At 35.2% G+C, this 18798-nt stretch overlaps 1 protein-coding gene across 6 annotated transcripts in view; it reads left to right on the top strand.

Annotated features, from left to right (window-relative positions):
- DENND4A (DENN domain containing 4A) overlaps positions 1-17011 on the top strand; it is a 135096-nt gene extending 118085 nt beyond the window's left edge. For 3 of the 6 annotated variants that reach the window (XM_082649668.1, XM_082649666.1, XM_082649665.1), the window contains 9 exons: positions 3345-3439; positions 4845-5020; positions 5115-5261; positions 6130-6328; positions 6562-6816; positions 7768-7885; positions 8490-8652; positions 8817-8881; positions 14317-17011. In XM_082649668.1, coding sequence (XP_082505794.1) covers positions 3345-3439; positions 4845-5020; positions 5115-5261; positions 6130-6328; positions 6562-6816; positions 7768-7885; positions 8490-8652; positions 8817-8881; positions 14317-14453 — 1355 coding nt within the window. In that variant the 3' untranslated portion in view covers positions 14454-17011. Of the gene's footprint in view, positions 1-3344; positions 3440-4844; positions 5021-5093; positions 5262-6129; positions 6329-6561; positions 6817-7767; positions 7886-8489; positions 8653-8816; positions 8882-14316 lie in introns of all 6 variants that reach the window. The other 3 variants (XM_082649667.1, XM_082649664.1, XM_082649663.1) reach the window with 1 other exon arrangement.
- The last annotated feature ends 1787 nt before the right edge of the window (positions 17012-18798 follow it).

The raw sequence follows: 18798 nt of genomic DNA, 5'->3' as shown, positions 1-18798 counted from the left end.
TGATGGACTTTAAGTTCTCAGTGTTTAACTGTTATAAATAATACTGTGATGCATATATGTCATATTATACTTTTGCCAGGGTATTTTTGGAAGATACTTCCAAGTTTTTCCTTGAAGTGATATTGCCAGGTTCCTTCCTCAGGGGTATACTGTTTTGTATTCCCACAGGTAGTATATAAGAATACCTATTTTGGGCTTCCCTGGTGGCGCAGTGGTTGAGAGTCCACCTGCCGATGCAGGGGACACGGGTTCGTGCCCCGGTCCGGGAAGATCCCACATGCCGCGGAGCGGCTGGGTCCGTGAGCCATGGCTGCTGAGTCTGCACGTACGGAGCCTGTGCTCCGCAACGGGAGGGGCCACAGCAGTGAAAGGCACGCATACCACAAAAAAAAAAGAATACCTATTTCCCCACAGCCTTGTGAAGAAAATATGTTAGCGCGCTTTTCAGATTTTTGCCATCTGATAGGTGAAGAATGTATTTCAATTTAGTTTTCATTTTTCTTTATCTTATAAATTAAGTTGCATATCCATTTATGTGTTTAAGGACTATTTGTGTTTCTTTTTCTGTGAACTGTCCTTTGCCTACATTTCACTTTCACTTTTTGGTCCTCCCCACTTTTTTTAAGTTTTAATAGCTCTTTTTTATGTTAGGGAATTAATCCTTTGTCTCTTATATAAGTGGCAGATGCTTTTTCCAAGTTTGTCAAGTTCAGGGATTTTTATTTTCCCCACATAAAACTTTTTAATTTTATGTCATCAAATTTATCAGTTTTTGCCCTATTGCTTCTGGATTTTGAGTTATTAGGAAAGATTTCCCCTTCCCTAGGCTCACCACGGTTTTCTTCTCATACTTCTCTGATTTCCTTTTTAACATTTTCTGGGGTCAGCAGACTTTTTCTGTAAAGGGCTATATTGTAAATAGTTTAGGTTTTGTGGGCCACATACATCTCTGTCACATATTCTTTTTTGTCTTTTTCTTTTTTTTAACAGTGCTTTAAAATGTTAAAATTATTCTGAGTTTGTGGTCATACAAAAATAGATTTGACCCCTGATTTAAATATTTAATCCATTTGAAAGTTATCCTGTTATATGATGTGAGGAATGAATGCATTATAATGTTTTTCAAATTTGCATCTTTGCTACTTTAAAAAGCTTTTATTGTGGAAATAGTCAATCACAAAAGTAGAAGGAATAGCACAATGAACTCCCACGTACCCTTCACACAACTTCAGCAACTATCAACAAATGGCCAATCTTGTTTAATCTTTTCCGCCTCTCTTCTGCTGCCAACATTTTTTCCTTCCCCACTGGATTATTTTAAAGTAAATCCCAAACAATATATAATTTTATTCATAAATACTTCAACATGTATTGATATATCTAAAACATAAGGACTTTAATGTTATATCTTTGTAACTTTTTATTAAAGTTTATTTAATACATTTATTATTTACTCTATGTTATACATGTAGTGTGTACATTTTTATGTATGTAAACACTGTACATTTCACAAATTGAGGACAACTGATTAACCAGTATCAGATTAAGAGGCAGAACCTTGGGACTTCCCTGGTGGTCCAGTGGTTAAGACTCTTTGCTCCCAATGCAGGGGGCCTGGGTTCGATCCCTGGTCAGGAAGCTAGATCCCACATGCCACAACTAAAGAGCCTGCATGCCGCAATGAAGCTCCTGCATAATGCAGCTTAAGACCTGGTGCAGCCAAATAAATAAATAAATGTTTGCGGGGGGTGGAGAAAAAAGAAAGAAACACAACATAAACAGCATCCAGAACCCCCTCTCATAACCACATCTACTCACCACTCCCTTCACAGATGAACATCATCTTCTAACACTGTATGTCAGCATGGCCATTTTTGAACATGTTATGGACTCATACAGTATCTTTTGTGAAGCATTCATTTGTTTTCAAAACAAAATTGTAGTATTATTATCATATTTTTAATGTGACAATATTTATCATATATCTTATATAAAATATATACTTAAATTTTCACAACTATCTCACGAAACTCTTTTTATAGGTGGTTTGTTCAAATTGTGACCCAAACAAGGTCCACTTGTTGCATTTGTTTGATATGTCTACTAACTTCCTCTCATCTTTGTTCCCTGTTTTTTCCCCCTTTCGTATATTCATGAAGAAATCAGGTGATTAGTTCCCAGCCTCTTATTTTTTTTTTCTAACATGCAAGAACTGTTTATTGAGCTAAGTAAATAAGACTTACCTCACAACCTGATTCGTATTTGCTAAAAAGAATATTTATTCTGTGCTGTAGATTGATGAGATATAAGAGGTAGGCTGCCCACATAAATGACTGAATTAGTCAAGGCTGATAGCAATTTTGAACTAGCTTTAGCAGACGGGGATTACAGAAGGTTATTGGGGGACCATCAGGAAAGAACTCTAGTTGCCACCATTTCTAATCATCTTCAAGGATGATGTGAAGCTTCAGCTCTCTCTCCACCTCTCTGCTTGTCTGTGTGGCAGAGCCTAGGGCTAGAGGAAGCTCTAGAGCTATCTTTTTTTTCTCCCTTGTCATTTATTTGCTGAAGCAATCAGATCATTAGTCTGGATTATGCATCCCCATGGTGGTGTTTAACATGTTTTCCTATCCTCTCTATTTCTTGGAACTGATAGTTTATACTGTTACTTTTTTTTAACCTTTATATTTATAAAAATACCATTGTTCATTCATAAAATGTAGTAACTACTGGGAAAAAAAAAGTATAGAAAATGTATTGATTACTTCCAGTTTTCCTAACTAGATATAGCCACTGTCAGCAATTGACTTGACCACAGAACTGCCCTTATTTTGTTGTCATTTTAATACCTGCTAATATCCCTTTGCTCTTAAGAATGTACTTGGAAACTCTTCCCTAGTGTTTAAAAGCAAGAGTACTGTTCCAGATTTTAAAGATCCTTATAAGGCAGAGAGTTGCCGGTAATTCTTTTCATGATCTGAAATAAGATCAGCTATTTTATACTTTTTAGACCTTAGAACTAAACACTTTCTTTTATCTAAAACATGTAAGAATAGAAACAGCAAAACAGTAATTACAAACAACTGGAATGCCTTCTAGTCTGTACAAAGTGCTTAATAAGTGAGTAATGAATTAAAGCACATTTCCTTAGGTGTACACAAAGGCATATGTTGAAAAACATTTTTCATTATTTATTTGCTTTTTCTTAAATTACCTTTATCATCTTAAATAGTTTTAAATAAAACTGTTTGACATTTTACCAGAGAATTTATGAAAGTGAAAGATTCTCATATCCTTTCTGTTAATTTTAATGGTTTTGCTCTTTGTTTTTTAATAATGAACAGGATCCTTGTCCAAGTTTGCCTTACCTGGGAAATCAGAAGTGGCATCTTCCTGCAACATGAGTAATACAAATATCTTCCAGAACTATGCAATGGAGGTACAATTTAATCAAAAGAACATCTTCATGTACTACTTAATAAAATTTACATTTCTTAAGTGCTGATAGTCTCTGGTAGAGTGATAAAAAGTTAAATATATGGCATCTGAAAATTTCAGAATGTATATTGCTCCTGAATAAACTTAAAATTTATCTAGTATTTCAGATTATTGAAGTCACATGACTTCTTCTGTTTAGAAAAGTTCCATACTTCCTTTCATGTTTATCAACATACAAAAGCATTTTTATTTCCAGTATTTATATTTACCCCTTGTTTTATGTATGTCCTCTTTGAATTTTTATTACACTTTTATTTTTCTTTTTTGTTTTGGCCGTACCACACGGCATGCGGGATCTTAGTTCCCCAACCAGGGATTGAACCCGCACCCCCTGCGGTGGAAGCACGGAGTCCCTATTTCACAACTTAAACACTTGTAACTAATTTTGCTGTGCAGGCACACTTTTTGGATGAGGATACAGGGAGCAGTTTTGGCATTTGTGTCAACTTTTTCCATCATGTTTTTCATTCTTTGTGTCAGTTTGATGTAGATATCTGCTGGGTATGCTGCTGTATCCCATTTTCTTGCAATAAAAAGGTTATAGTTTTACACTTTAAAAACTTTCCCTGATTTTTGTGTAAAAATTGCTTCCAAATACATTTGTGTTTCTGTTTCACACTAATTCGCATAAATTTGGAAAATAAATTTGCATGCAGCTGGAAAATAAATGATGAGCACTGATGTTGCAGTTTACAAAGTTTCTGATGGCTTCAGGAATTTCTATATTTTAATGTAATGACAGCATTTACATTTATCTATAGCAATGTTTCTTAAACTGTCTGTAGTGACAGACCAGGGTTTTTTTTGTTGCTGATTTTAAGTTCCAATCTGTCATGGCTGTTACTCTTCTAAAATCTACTGATCACCGACTTAGCTGTTACAGCAATTAGTTTACAGGTCTCCAAATCCTCTTCTTAGTTTCTTCACTTAGCTCATCACAAACCAGTAAGAGTTTGTGGACCAGCTCCTTACTGGTGACCACACTTTGAGTAGCACAGATCTATAACATGTAATTACCAATACCTATTTTGTGTATTAACAAAGTAATACTTGGGTTTAGTTTTCCATTAATAAAATCATGGCAGATTTTATAGTACGTAATTATAATGGTAAAAATCCTCACTTAAATGCAAGTTTCCCTTTCAGGCAAAAGTTTTGGAATAGACTTAGGTGAAATAGTTAAAGATGAGTATATTATATAATGTACTGAATGTAATCCATTCTTCATTTGTAACTTCTGAATCCTTCTGAGTTTTACTTTTCCAGTAGATATATGAATTGAAATGGTTTTTAAATTGTAATTGCACTAACCGGCTTACTTTATAAAATGCTGTTTTCTCCCATAGGTTCTTATCTCGAGCTGCTCTCGTTGTAGAACCTGTGATTGTCTTGTCCATGATGAGGAAATCATGGCTGGCTGGACAGCAGATGATTCAAATCTCAATACAACCTGCCCATTTTGTGGCAATCTTTTCTTGCCCTTTCTGAACATCGAAATAAGAGATTTAAGACGACCTGGAAGGTAATGATTTATGCTTTTCTTCCCCTTCATGTTTAAGGATCATGTTTCCTAGAATATCTCTTTTCTCAAAAAGCTCCTTTGATTCACATTACAGATACTTTTTGAAGTCAAGCCCGTCTACAGAAAATATGCATTTTCCATCCTCCTTTTCAAGGCAGACAAGGCAGTCTTGTATCTCAACATCAACCTCTGGTCTTGACACATCTGTTCTCTCTGTTCGAGGGAATTTTGATCTAAATAGGTAATTATGATTATGTGGAACTATATTTTAACAACATATACTATACATTTCAAGTAATGACAGAAGAATTAGCTGACCATTTTAAGGTTTAAATTCCTATGTATAATAGATTCTTAATCTCAAGTTCTTATTCCTAATTAATTATCTCTCTCTCTTGAGGAATTAAGTCAGTACTGAGGTACTTCTACTTTGCAATATTTAATTTTCTACTTAGGAATATTTAATAATCTAAGAAAACATTTGGAGCTGATAGATGAACTATAAAATCAAACTAAGACTTACACAGTAAGCCTAATACAAGTAAGTCTGTGCTTAAAACAAATGCGGAAATCGACTCCATTTTGGAGAAGTGCCAAATACACCAAATATAGCTGGGCAAGTGAAGCTATATTGGTAAATGCATGTGCAAAAGAAAATGCCTACATAGTACTAGCAGGCTAGCATGACCTGTTTGATCCTGAATGCTTAGACTGCAAAACTGCAAATCTGTGTGTGTCCCTTCTTTCATCATAGGTCTATTATAGCCCTTTCTTTGTCTCCCACTAGCTCTGACTCCTGAAAGAATAGGTGCCTATTTTTTTTGCTTTGTATCCTCGGGCCTACTGTGGTTCCTGCAGTATAAAAGTTGTCCACTAAATGTTTTGAACAAATGAATGACTCTGTATATTTAAAGTTTACTGGATAAAAAGGAAATTAACATGACTAGGCTACTTTAAACTGTATCCTTTTTCCCAGCCAAAGCCTGATTAACATCTTTCCTTCCTTTTACTTTGCTATGTGCAGCTCTGATTCTAAAGAGAAGAACATGGTCAGTGAAATAAAGTAAATCTAGACAGTGATACGCTTTTTTCTTTTTTCAATGCCCAAGCAAATCAAAGTTGCTCGAAAATACATGTGCCCGAAGTATTCAGATCCCTGCTGATAGATCAAAAGCAGCTTTGTCAAAATGTCCAGTATTTCCAATGGCCAGGAGTGTTAGTACTTATGGCACCTTGGATAAGGAAGACAATGGAGGACAGAAGCTCATTCCTACAGGCAGCCTGCCAACTACTTTACAAGGAGCTACAGTATGTATTTTGGTGTTTTTTACAATTTGCACATTGATAATTTACATATGAGTTTGTTCCCCTTGTGCTAAACAGCCTTATAAGCTTCAATTTTATTATTGTTAAGAAGAGTGTCTTGTTACATGATACAGTTTCATTTCTAATTATATGGAAATCATCGACAGGAATTTTTTTTAATGATTTAGTATCATCAATCTTGTAATTGCTATTTATGGTTTTTATTTATTCAACAGGATTCTTTAGGATTAGAATGGCACCTCCCAAGTCCAGATCCTATCACTGTTCCATATCTTAGTCCTTTAGTGGTATGGAAGGAACTTGAAAGCTTATTGGAAAATGAAGGTGATCATGCAATAACAGTGGCAGACTTTGTGGACCATCATCCAATTGTTTTTTGGAACCTGGTGTGGTATTTTAGACGTCTTGACTTACCCAGTAATTTACCTGGATTGATTCTTTCTTCTGAGCATTGTAACAAGTATTCAAAGGTATGAGAGTAAAAATTAACTAAAAGCCAGTGCTACTGTCACCATTGTAATGTTTGCATATTCCTAATGACAAAAAAGTAATTTTATGCTGAATATTTTTAATAACCATTTGAATCAATAAAGTTGTTGCAAATAATTTTTCTCCTTACAGTCTAGCAGTAAGACAGTCATGTTTTTTAGACTTCTTATAAAGTTTACACAAAATGGACTTGACTTTTTGTTATAGCCTCAAAAATAAACTGTAAATGACTCTTATGAGAAGACTTTGTGAGTTTGCCCCACTCATGCCTCATACCTCCTTCAGAAATAAGCCTAACACTTTAGTTGGACACCTGTAATTCATATCGCAGTCATGTGCTACCATTCTCATTACTTTACTGTGAATTTTTGTTTAACATTTAAGTAGTTTGTTATATGTTCACTCGTATTTTTGATATGTTGCTCTATTAAAGCATTTTTTTTCTTTTTCATATGCTGTCACTGGCACTAAATGGCAAAGTGTCTAAGTTCAGGAACTTTGTCTTCTCCCTTCTTGTACTTCATGTCTGTGATTGTGCATGTGTTTGGATTTTCAGTACATGGTGAATGAGAGGTTAACTCAGTCAGAGCATCTTCGCTAGGGTCTTGAACTGATGGAGAATGGGGCTCCTGGATTCATCTTTCTGTGGAGACTTAGTCATAAGCTGGTCAAGATTAGCCCTTCATGGTACCCTTTCTCACTGATCTTAGTACTTTGTTAAATCTGCTACTTTAGGGATTGCTGCCTTCTCAACTCAGGTCATCTCCCTTCGGTAGGTTATAAAATGCAGACAAATCAGTGATTTTTCTGTTCTCTTTTCTCTCTTGCACACATGCATCCTAAAAAAATATTTTTAAGGCTCTTTATAAAATATTTACAAAACATTGTCATATAAGGATCATTAATGAATGTTGTTTTATTCTTCAACACAGATTCCTCGCCACTGTATGTCTGAAGACAGTAAATATGTTTTAATACAAATGTTGTGGGACAATATGAAATTACATCAGGATCCAGGACAGCCGTTGTACATCCTCTGGAATGCCCACAGTAAGTGCTGTCATAGAATGTTGATGTCCTTCATATGAGAGTACTCTCTACTTGCTTTAAATAGCCTAAACTAATGTGTAACTGACTTTTATTTTACACTACTTTTTGTCTTACAGGTCAAAATCGTACTCTTTTGTTTGAGAGTGAGTGTTAAGTTTGATGTTTTTAGTATTATTGTCTTTGGAGGTCAAGGGGTTGTTTTTGTTTTTGTTTTTTGAGTGGTGCTGTGTATGTGCTGGAGGGGTTTTGTTTTGTAGAGTTTTGTTTTTAGCACATTGCTTGTCCCTATCTCTTCTTTGTACTTATTTTTTGTTTGTCTCCATCCCAGGCTGCTGATTTAAAATTCCTTCCAGGGGCTGTATTAAGGAAAACAGTATTTTTAGTTATTGTGTATTTGAGCCTTCAAGCTTATTTTTATCATTATTTGTCTTATTTCTTCCTTTTTTCTTCTTACTTCATTCTTAGATTTCAGTTCTTTTATCTATTGCCCTTAATTTATTTTTATTGCTTTGTAACTTTTTAAATAGCTGTCAGTTGCTGCTTAATTACATTCTGCTTTCTACACAGAACATTTTTCTTCATCTGCTCTTTTGTTCTTTTACAGCCCAGAAGTATCCAATGGTCCATTTATTGCAAAAAGGTGATAATTCATTTAACCAGGAACTATTGAAAAATATGGTAAAAAGCATTAAAATGAATGATGTCTATGGACCAATGAGTCAGATTTTAGAGACACTGAATAAATGTCCTCATTTTAAAAGACAGAGGTAAGTCATTCTTTTAAATGAATATATTGTTCCTCTAAGCAGATTCATATTGTTTGCTGAGTGATTTGTCAGAATATTTCACGCTTATATTAACATAAAAATTTTTGTAGATATGTATAGACTGTTTGAATAGTAATATCTTCTCCACTTCTTTTTCCCCCTAGGAGTTTATATAGAGAAATACTGTTTCTCTCACTTGTGGCACTGGGAAGAGAAAACATTGATATAGGTAATTCAGCATAACATGTAATATTTATATATCATGGTAGAGTTTTCAAAGTGTTTTTATATTGGTAGTCTTAATTAGTTTAATATAAAATTATATTAATATAATACAACTGTGTCTGATTTTTTTAATATAAGGTAAAAGATACTTTGATATTTTGGTCATGTTGGTAATAATAATGATAAATAATGAAAGCTAACATTTTTTGAGGGCTCATTATGTGCCTTACATTGTAGCAAGTAGTTTCTATATTTTATCTCATATAATCCTCAAAACCCCTATGAGCTGGGTACTGTTATCATTTCCATTTTATTACTGAGGCAACTGAGGATCCAAGAGGTTAAATGACTTAAACTTGGGTTTCACAGCAATAATGGAGCCATATCTGAACCAAGCAGTCTTAATTTCCAATCCCATGCTTTTAACTATTGTGTCATATCACTAATGACATTAAGCTTGTTTCAGAAAAAATGTAATGTAGCTAAATATATATTTTAGGAGGTCTCAAACATTTTTGGTTGATCATCTTCTACTCTTAGTTATTGTACTGGGCCTCCTTTAGAGTAACAAATAGAAAGTAAAAGGATTGAAAAAGATACTCCATGCAAATAGTACTAAAAAGGGAGCTAGAGTGACTATATTAATATCAGAAAAGATAGACTTTAGAGACAAAGAAGGACATTGTATAATGATGAAACAGTCAATCCACCAAGAATTATTAATTGTTTATAATAATTATAACATATATACAACTAACAACAGAGCCCCAAAATACATGAAGTAAAAACTAACAGAATTGGAGGGGGAAATAGACATTCAACCATAATAGAACAACTAGGCAGCAGATCAGCAAGGAAATAGAAGACTTGAACAGCACTGTAAACCAACTAGGCCTAAGAAACATCTACAGAACACACCATCCAACAACAACAAAATACACATTTTTCTCCACTGCACATGGAATATTGTCCAGGATAAACCAAATGTTAGGCCATAAAACAAGTCTCTCAGTAAATTTAAAAGGTTTGAAATCATACAAAGTATGTTCTCTAACCACAGTACAATGAAAAGAGAAATCAATAATAGAAGGAAAATAAAAAATTCACAAGTATATAGAAATTAAACAACACACTCCTAAATAGCAAATTGGTCAAAAAAATCATAATAGAAATTAGACAATACTTTGAGGTAAATGAAAATTAAAAACACAACATACCAAAACTTTGAGATTCAGTGAAAGCAGTTTCTACCTTAAGAAACTAGAAAAAGAAGAGCGAACTAAACCCAAAGCAAGCAGGAGGAAGGAAATAAATATTAGTGCAGAAATAAATAAAATAGAGAAACAGGGAAAATATTTTTAAAAATCGAGAAACTCATTGAAATCAAAAGTTTGTTTTTGAAAAGATCAACAAAATTGACAGACCTTTAAGCTAGACTAAGAGAAAAAGAGAGAAGACTCAAATTACTGAAATTAGGATAAAAGGGGTGATATTCCAGGACTTCCCTGGTGACGCAGTGGTTCAGAATCCACCTGTCAAGGCAGGGTACACGGGTTCGATGGTCCAGGAAGATCCCACATGCCGCAGAGCAGCTAAGTCCGTGCACCACAACTACTGAGCCTGCGCTCTAGGGCCCACGAACCACAACTACTGAGCCCACATGCCACAACTACTGAAGCCTGTGCACCTAGAGCCCGTGCTCCGCAATGAGAAGCCACCGCGGTGAGAAGCCCGTGCACTGCAACGAAGAGTAGCCCCCGCTCGCCACAGCTAGAGAAAGCCTGCATGCAGTCATGAAGACCCAACGCAGCCAAAAATTAAATAAGTAGGTGGGATATTCCTACTGACCTTACAGAAATAAAAATAATTATTATAAATAATTATATGCCAACAAATTAGATAACCTAGAAGAGACAGGCAAATTCCTAGAAAGACATAAACTATAAAACTGATTCAAGAATAGAAAATCTTAATAGACCTATAACAAGTAAAGAGATTGAGTTAGTAATCAAAAATCGTCCCACAAAGAAAAGCCCAGGACCAGATGGTGAATTCTACCAGATGTTTAAAGAAGGATAATACCATTTGTTATGAACTGCATGTTTGTGTTCCCTACCCCCAAATTCATATATATTGAAGCCCTAATATGATAGTATTTGGAAGTAGAGCCTTTGGAAAGTAATTACATCATGAGGTTGGAGCCCCTAAGATGGTATTAGTATCCTTATAAGAAAAAGAGGAGGGAATTCCCTGGCGGTCCAGTGGTTAGGACTCAGCACTTTCACTGCTGTGGCCCAGGTTCAATTCCTGGTCATGGAACTAAGATCCCGCAAGCTGCAATGGTGCAGCCAAAAAAAACAAAAAGAAAAGTAAAAGAAAAAGAAGAGAGCTGTCCCTCTCTTTCTCAGCCACGTGAGGATACAAGGAGACGACAGCTATCTGCAAACCAGGAAGAGTGCTCTTACCAGTCACCACATCTGCTGGCACCTTGATCTTGGACTTCCCAGCCTCCAGACTGTGAGAAATAAATGTTCATCATTTAAGCCACCCAGTCTGTGGTATTCTGTTACAGCAGCCCAAACTAAGACACTAACCCTTCACGAACACTGACAAAAAAAGTAGAAGAAAAAGGAGTGCTACCTAGCTCATTCTATGTGTTAGGCCAATATAATTACGCTTACCAAGCCCAGACAAAGACATCACAAGAAAAGAAAATGAAAGAGCAATATCCCTTATTAATATAGATGCAGAAATCCTCAACAAAATACTAGTAAACCAAATCCAGCAACATAGAGAAAGGATTATTTGCCATGACAAAGTGGGATTTATCCCAGGGATGCAATGTTGGTTCAACATAAAAAACTCCATCAATGTAATACACCATATTAATAGAATGAAAGACAAAACCACATGATGTCTCAATAGACACAGAAAAAGCATTTGATAAAATTCAACAAACTAGGAATAGAAGGGAACATCCTCAACCTGATAAAGGGCATTTGTGAAAAACCCACAGTTAAAACCATACTCAATGGTGCAAAACAGGAAGTCTTCCCTTTAAGATCCAGAACAAGAAGAGGATGCCTTCTTCCACCACTTCTATTCAACATTGTACTGGAAGTTCTAGCTGGAGCTGCTAGGCAAGAAAAAGAAATAAAAGGCATCCAGATTGGAAAGGAAGAAGTTAATCTATATTTATAAACAACATGATCTTATGTATAGAAAACCCTAGAGATTCCACACCAGATCAAAATAGAACAAAACAAAAATCCCAAAATATTAGAGTTAATAAATGAATTCAGCAAGGTTGTAGGATATAAGATCAAGATACAAAAATCAGCTGAATTTCTGTAACTAGCAATGAATAATCCAAAATGAAATTAAGAAAGCAATTCCATTTACAGTAGCATCAAAAAGAATAAAATACTTAGGAGCTTGTTTAACCAAGGAGGTGAAAGACTTGTACAATGAAAATTACAAACATTGCTCAAAGAAATTAAAGATCATGTGAATGAATGGAAACATACCCCACGTTCATAAATTAGAAGACTAATATGCTTAAGATATCAGTACTACTCAATCTACAGATTCAGTGCAATTGCTGTCAAAACCCCAATGATGTTTTTTACAGAAATAGAAAAACCCATCCTAAAATTTATGGAATCTCAAGGGACCCCAAGTAGCCAAAACAATCTCAAAAAGAACAAATCTGGAGGACTCACACTAACTGATTTCAAAACTTACAGCAAAGCTACAGTAATCAAAACAGTGTGGTACTGGCATAAAGACAGACATATAGACCAGTGGAATAGAATAGACAGCCCAGAAATAAACCCTCACATTTATGGTAAAAATGATTTTTGACAAGAATGCCAAGACCATTCTGTGGGGTAAAGACAGTCTTTTCAATAAATTGTTCTGGGAAAATGGGATATCCACTTAACAAAAGAATGAAGTTGGACCCTTATACAAAAATTAACTCAAAATGGGTTGAATACCTAAATGTGAGTCCTAAAACTATAAAACTATTAGAAGAAAACATAAGACAAAAGCTTCATGACATGGATTTGTCAGTGATTTCTTAGATATGACACCCAAGGTACAGGCAACAAAAGAAAAAATAGGCAAATGGGGCATCATGAAAATTAAAGATTTCTGTGCATCAAAAGGTGGTATCAGGGCTTCCCTGGTGGTGCAGTGGTTGAGAGTCTGCCTGCCGATGCAGGGGACACGGGTTCGTGCCCCGGTCCTGGAAGATCCCACATGCCGTGGAGCGGCTAGGCCCGTGAGCCATGGCCGCTGAGCCTGTGCGTCCAGAGCCTGTGCTCCACAACAGGAGAGGCCACAACAGTGAGAGGCCCGCGTACCGCAAAAAAAAAAAAAAAAAAACTACAATGGGATACCATCTCATACCATTAGATAGAATGGCTACTATCAAAAACCCAGAAAATTATGTGTTGGTTATTTTCTGGAAAATAAGGATATGAAAAAATTGGAACCCTTGCGCATTGTTAGTAGTAATATAAAATGGTATAGCTGCTGTCGAAAACAATATGGCATTTCCATTAAAAAATTAAATATAGAATTTCCACATTATCCAACAATTTCACTTTTGGGTATATACCCTGAAGAATTGAAAGCAGGGTCTCAAAGAGATATTAGTATACTCATGTTTATAGCAGTCTTATTCATAATAGCTGAAATGTGGAAGCAACCCAAGTGTCCATTGAAGGATGAGTGTATAAGCAAAATGGGATATATACATACAGTGAACTATTATTCAGCCTTAAAAAAGAAAAGAAATTCTGACATATGCTACAACATGAATGAACCTTGAAGACATTATATTAAGTGAAATACGCCAGTCACAAAAAGACAAATACTGTATGATTCCACTTAAGAAGTACTTAAAGAAGCCAAAATCATAGAGACAGAAGTAGAATTAGAGTTGACAGGAGCTGGGGGGAGGGGAGAGGAGTATTATTATGTAATGGGTATAGAGTTTCAGTTTCACAAGGTGAAAAGAGTTATGGAGATGGACGGTGGTGATGATTGCACAACATTATGAATATATGTGTACATTCAGAACTGTGAATGTATACCACAGAACTGTATGTATACCACAGAACTCTGCACTTAAAAATGGTTATGATGGTAAATTTTATATGTATTTTACCAAATTTTTTAATTTAGGAAAGAAGAATTTTAAACAGTTGACATCTTAGTACTTCACATTTCAGTGGTCTGTGTAACCTAGCTCTAAATGCTACGGACTCTAAGGTCCCCATTCCAGCTCTGAAATTCTGTGTTGGCAGAAACGACCTAGAGATTCCTTCTTGGCTTCTAATTTTGTGGTTCTGTAGTATTACAAGAACTTGATTGCTGATAATATCAAATATAAATTTCTTTATGCCTTTATTTCTTTATGAATTTTTGCAGATGCATTTGATAAAGAATACAAGGTGGCATATGATCGTCTCACACCTAGTCAAGTCAAGAGTACTCACAACTGTGACAGACCACCAAGTACAGGAGTGATGGAATGCCGAAAAACCTTTGGCGAACCTTATCTTTAAGATATGTGTGTGTATTTTTTCAATATGTATTGTGTAGTCAGTGTATAAAATAACACTTTTAGACTCTAACCTTTTTTCTTCAATTTTTGAAAATGCATTTGTAAATGGTTCAGGAAGTTCAGATAGTTTATGTACAGAGTGTCTTAAGAAAATACTAACAAGTGGGAGAGAGCTACTTTGTTTCCCATTTCTTTGTTTTTTCTTCTCCCGTACAAGTAATTAAGTATTTTTGTGATGAAAAAATCCATAAACAAAATTGGTTCCCATAGAATAAGACAACTGTTTTATGGATTCTTTTGGAAGAGACAGATTGAAAAATCATGTATGGAACTTAAACAAATGTAAGAACAAAGTATCTCCTGTTTTCATAGACTACTCAAATGTTTTGACCGTGAAGTTGTATTATACATATTTTAACTTGTTTATAATAAGTTGATATTTTTTTAATTTTTAAACTTAATATAGCAAACAAAATGAACTTAATCTTATGAAGCAAGGTAATTAAGTGCTTATTTTCCTTGTCTGCTGCTATTTGAATTAATTAGTACAGCTGCAGATCTCTATATGTATATCTATACTTTTTTTACTACTTGGAAGAATGATTCAGAAATGTCAGCGCTAGTGTCAGTGTTGTCCTAGGATCGCATATTAGTACTCCTGAGCCTGGCTGCAGTGGGTGAGTCATGGCAAGGGTGTGCATTGCCCAGACTGACTCACTGAGCCTTGTGGAAGGAGAGCCAGAGAGGTTCCAAATCTGCTTCTGTAAAATCAGGTTCAATATACCATGATTCCAAAATTTTCTCTATTGCTAATAGATACATACAATACACAGGGAAAATAGCTTATAGAGCCAAATATCAATTTAAATTCTAATATTCTACATGAACACTTATGTTAGGAAATATGTCAGACAGTTTATCCCAAATTCTACCTTTATTTTAATATCTAAAATATTGGGTATGATGCAAATTGTAGTATGTTTATCTGGAATATGACCTATTGGAGTATTCTGTTAATATTATATATATATATATATTATATATAAATATTCAAAATATTTTTTCAAAAGTAGAAAAATAATAACTATCTAAAAGTACAGCCAGATAGAATTTCCCATATTGAGGAACCTGGCTTTTTCAATAAGCCTTCAGAATCTGGTTTATGGAATCTAAAATCCAGCAATATCCAGAAATAGACAGTAAATTGAATGTTTAAGTACCATGGGTATTAAATAGAATCTTAAAAAATATTTGTAGTCGCATTATTTCTAATATCACTTTCTTTGGGTAATTCTGATAAAAAAGTATCCTTTGGCTGTTAGAATTATTTATAGATTTTCAGTGTGTTCATGTGGTGTGTGTTTGAACACATTGTCATAATGAAGGAATTCTCTAGCCAATTTCAAAGAAGGAAAAAATGAAAGGTCCTAAATTAGATGTGTAGAAGCCGGCAGAGTTCAGGACACTTTGGACTGGAGATACCTTAAAGTCCTGAGACTAAGAACCAGTTCAGCTGTAGAAAAAACACTTTTGAGTTCATCCCACTAGTGAATAGCACCAAGCTAAAACATTTTACAGCTTTCTACTCTGGGAAATAATGGGGAAAGTTTAAAAATGTAAAATTTTAGTTCAGTTAGTTTGGCGCTGAACTTGCTTACTTGAAAAGTCTGGTGCTGTGCACATGTATCTGCCTCTCTTTTGTAAATACCACTCTTGTCTTATCCTTCCTTCCTATTCAGGTCCACGCTTCACATTCTAATTCAGTCTTACGTTCTCTAAGTCACAGTCATTTCAAAGTTGTCAAAGGAGAGAAACATTTGATAGATGAGGCTTTTGGCATTAGTGACAAACATCCCTCCAAACAGAATTCTGGGGTTCTATTCTGGTTTTTTGTTATTGTTTGTATAAGAACAGCTTTCACTATTGATTATCTTTTCTTTAACACAAGCAATATATATGAATAACAGTTTATTGATTTCAAATATCTGACCAAAAAAAGTAAGGTAAAGCCCAGTCTTTATGGTTCAGACTCATTTGGAAAAGTGAATGTAATTTTTATCTCCTTCCCCTGACACCAAGTTTTGTTTCTACTTTTGACTGGGTTTTATTTCCCCTATTTTCAATCCCCAGGGAATATTATTTGCACAAATTTACTCTTTAAAAATAAAACCTAAAACATGAATAGAGAGTGGTAAACCTTGATCAAAAGAAAATTAAAATGTAGATCATCCTTTGAAATAACTCCATACAAACTTTTCTTCAATTTTATCTCTGTTGACCATACATTTTAGAGAATCATGGCCAATCATGTTAGAGAGAAATACCCTTTTGCTACATTATCTGTCTTTTATTTTCTTACTCTTAGTTTTGTTTATCTGTTTACTAGTTGAAAATAAATCATGCCATGTCCTGGTACAACTTGTTTACTACTTCCTCCCATTGTGTTTTGAATGTCATACATTTGTATTTTATATCATATTTCAATATTCAGTTTTTTCCTCCTGTTAGGGAGTTATGCAGTCTGGTCATATTCTGATTTTTGTCTTTTTTTTTTTTTTTTCTTATTTTGTGGGGAGAATTTTTGCTTTAAAACCCTAAAGCCATTAGCTTATTTTATTTTAACGTTTTCTTAAAATGGCTTTCCATTTTTCTTTGTAGAGAAATAGCCCCTGAAAATGTTGGTTCAACATTTTAGGTGATATGCTTATTTTATTTTATTTCATGCTGGTAATTACTATGATACTTTAGTGCAGCTAGCAAGTGTCAGCCTGCTGCGTATAAAAGTTATGTTGTACTTCTACATATTTTGTAAGTATATGGTAAGAAAATAACCATTTGTATGGTAATGTGCGATTGCCCAGCTTTATTTTTGTTTCTCCCACTAGAACTTGAAAGCTGCTATTAGGCACTTTATCTCAGAGCAGGAAGGGAAAGAGTACGCTGCCTCTTTGAGAGGGTCCTTGGTCTGCCTTTGTGCTAGTCTTAGCATGCTCTGCCCTTCCTGTTTGGATACAAGACAAAGTTTTATTTCAGAATTGAATTCTCTGGTAGCTGCATACCAGTTTACCTTAATACTCTCAGTACTTGGTATCTTCTTATTATCCCTTCATACTGCCCTCTTTCTCTGACCCCAAAGTAAGTACATTTGCTGGCTTAATTATTTTTGTTTACAAAATTAGTATTGGACAAATTAATATAGGAATTTCTGTCTCTGATTCAAAAAGTCTGTGTAAGATAACAGACTCTTCTGATAAAGTTACTGCAGCCTTTCCACAGTTGCTGTTCATTTGGATGGCTCCTTCCTTTTGTATTTAAAGATTTTCTTTTCAAACACAGTACTGTGATAAAACCATTGGAGCAACTGATGGAATTTTCTGTAAATGAAATTCTCCAGATTGGCCGGCTCATCACAGTTAAGGGCCTGAGGACCAGAAGTATGCTTTGGTTGTACGGGCAGCCTTAGACCAGGGTGTCCTGCCTGGTTCTAGTGACCCCACAGGGATGGACAACCCTGATCATTGGCCCTCTCTTTGTACCTTTCATAGGAACCAGACCCAAAATACACTGCAAGCTGCACCCGCAGGGGGACCCTCCCACAAAGAAGGGGGCCAGAACCAAGGATATTCTGTGGCCCATTAGGCCAACGAGTTCTTCAAATGTATCTACCAGGCTGTGTCTTAAATATTAAATTCCAATTCTTGCCCCTTTTGGTACTTATCTTTAAATGATTATTAGGATATAGAATTTTTATGATACTTTCAGAGTATCACAAAAGGCCAAGCCTATAATTTGATAGAAGCATTTTCAGATCTGTTGATGAGTACAATATAATGTTCATAATGTACAGCAACCATTTAAACATATACTAATTTTTTAAAATTTGGAATACATCCTTTTTTTTCTGGTACTACACAGAATCTTAACCCATTAAATTAGGAAGAGTTTTACATTTTTATAAATTTGGCCCAAACCTATCACCAGGGCCTTCAAGGAAATGCAGCCTCAAGGGGAATGAAGGAAAAATCATCTGTGCAGCCACTTCCTTCCAATTTAGACACTCACGTAGGACAGTTCTGACTTTCTTGCTGAATGAAAGACCTAGAATTTGTCCCATGTAACTAGCTACACAGAACATCTTGCCCATCAAATGAGAGGACCAGCTAACCATTATCTTGACATTTTAAGATGGTACTTTACCTCTAAAACAGCACAATTTTGGGCTTCCCTGGTGGTGCAGTGGTTGAGAGTCTGCCGATGCAGGGGACATGGGTTCGTACCCCGGTCCGGGAAGATCCCACATGCCGCGGAGCGGCTGGGCCCGTGAGCCATGGCCGCTGAGCCTGCGC

This window comes from Grampus griseus (assembly GCF_964374135.1).
Source record: "Grampus griseus genome assembly, chromosome: 2".
NCBI lineage: Eukaryota > Metazoa > Chordata > Mammalia > Artiodactyla > Delphinidae > Grampus > Grampus griseus.
Note: the sequence above shows the minus strand (reverse complement) of the source record. Positions and strands in the feature narration are given on the sequence as shown.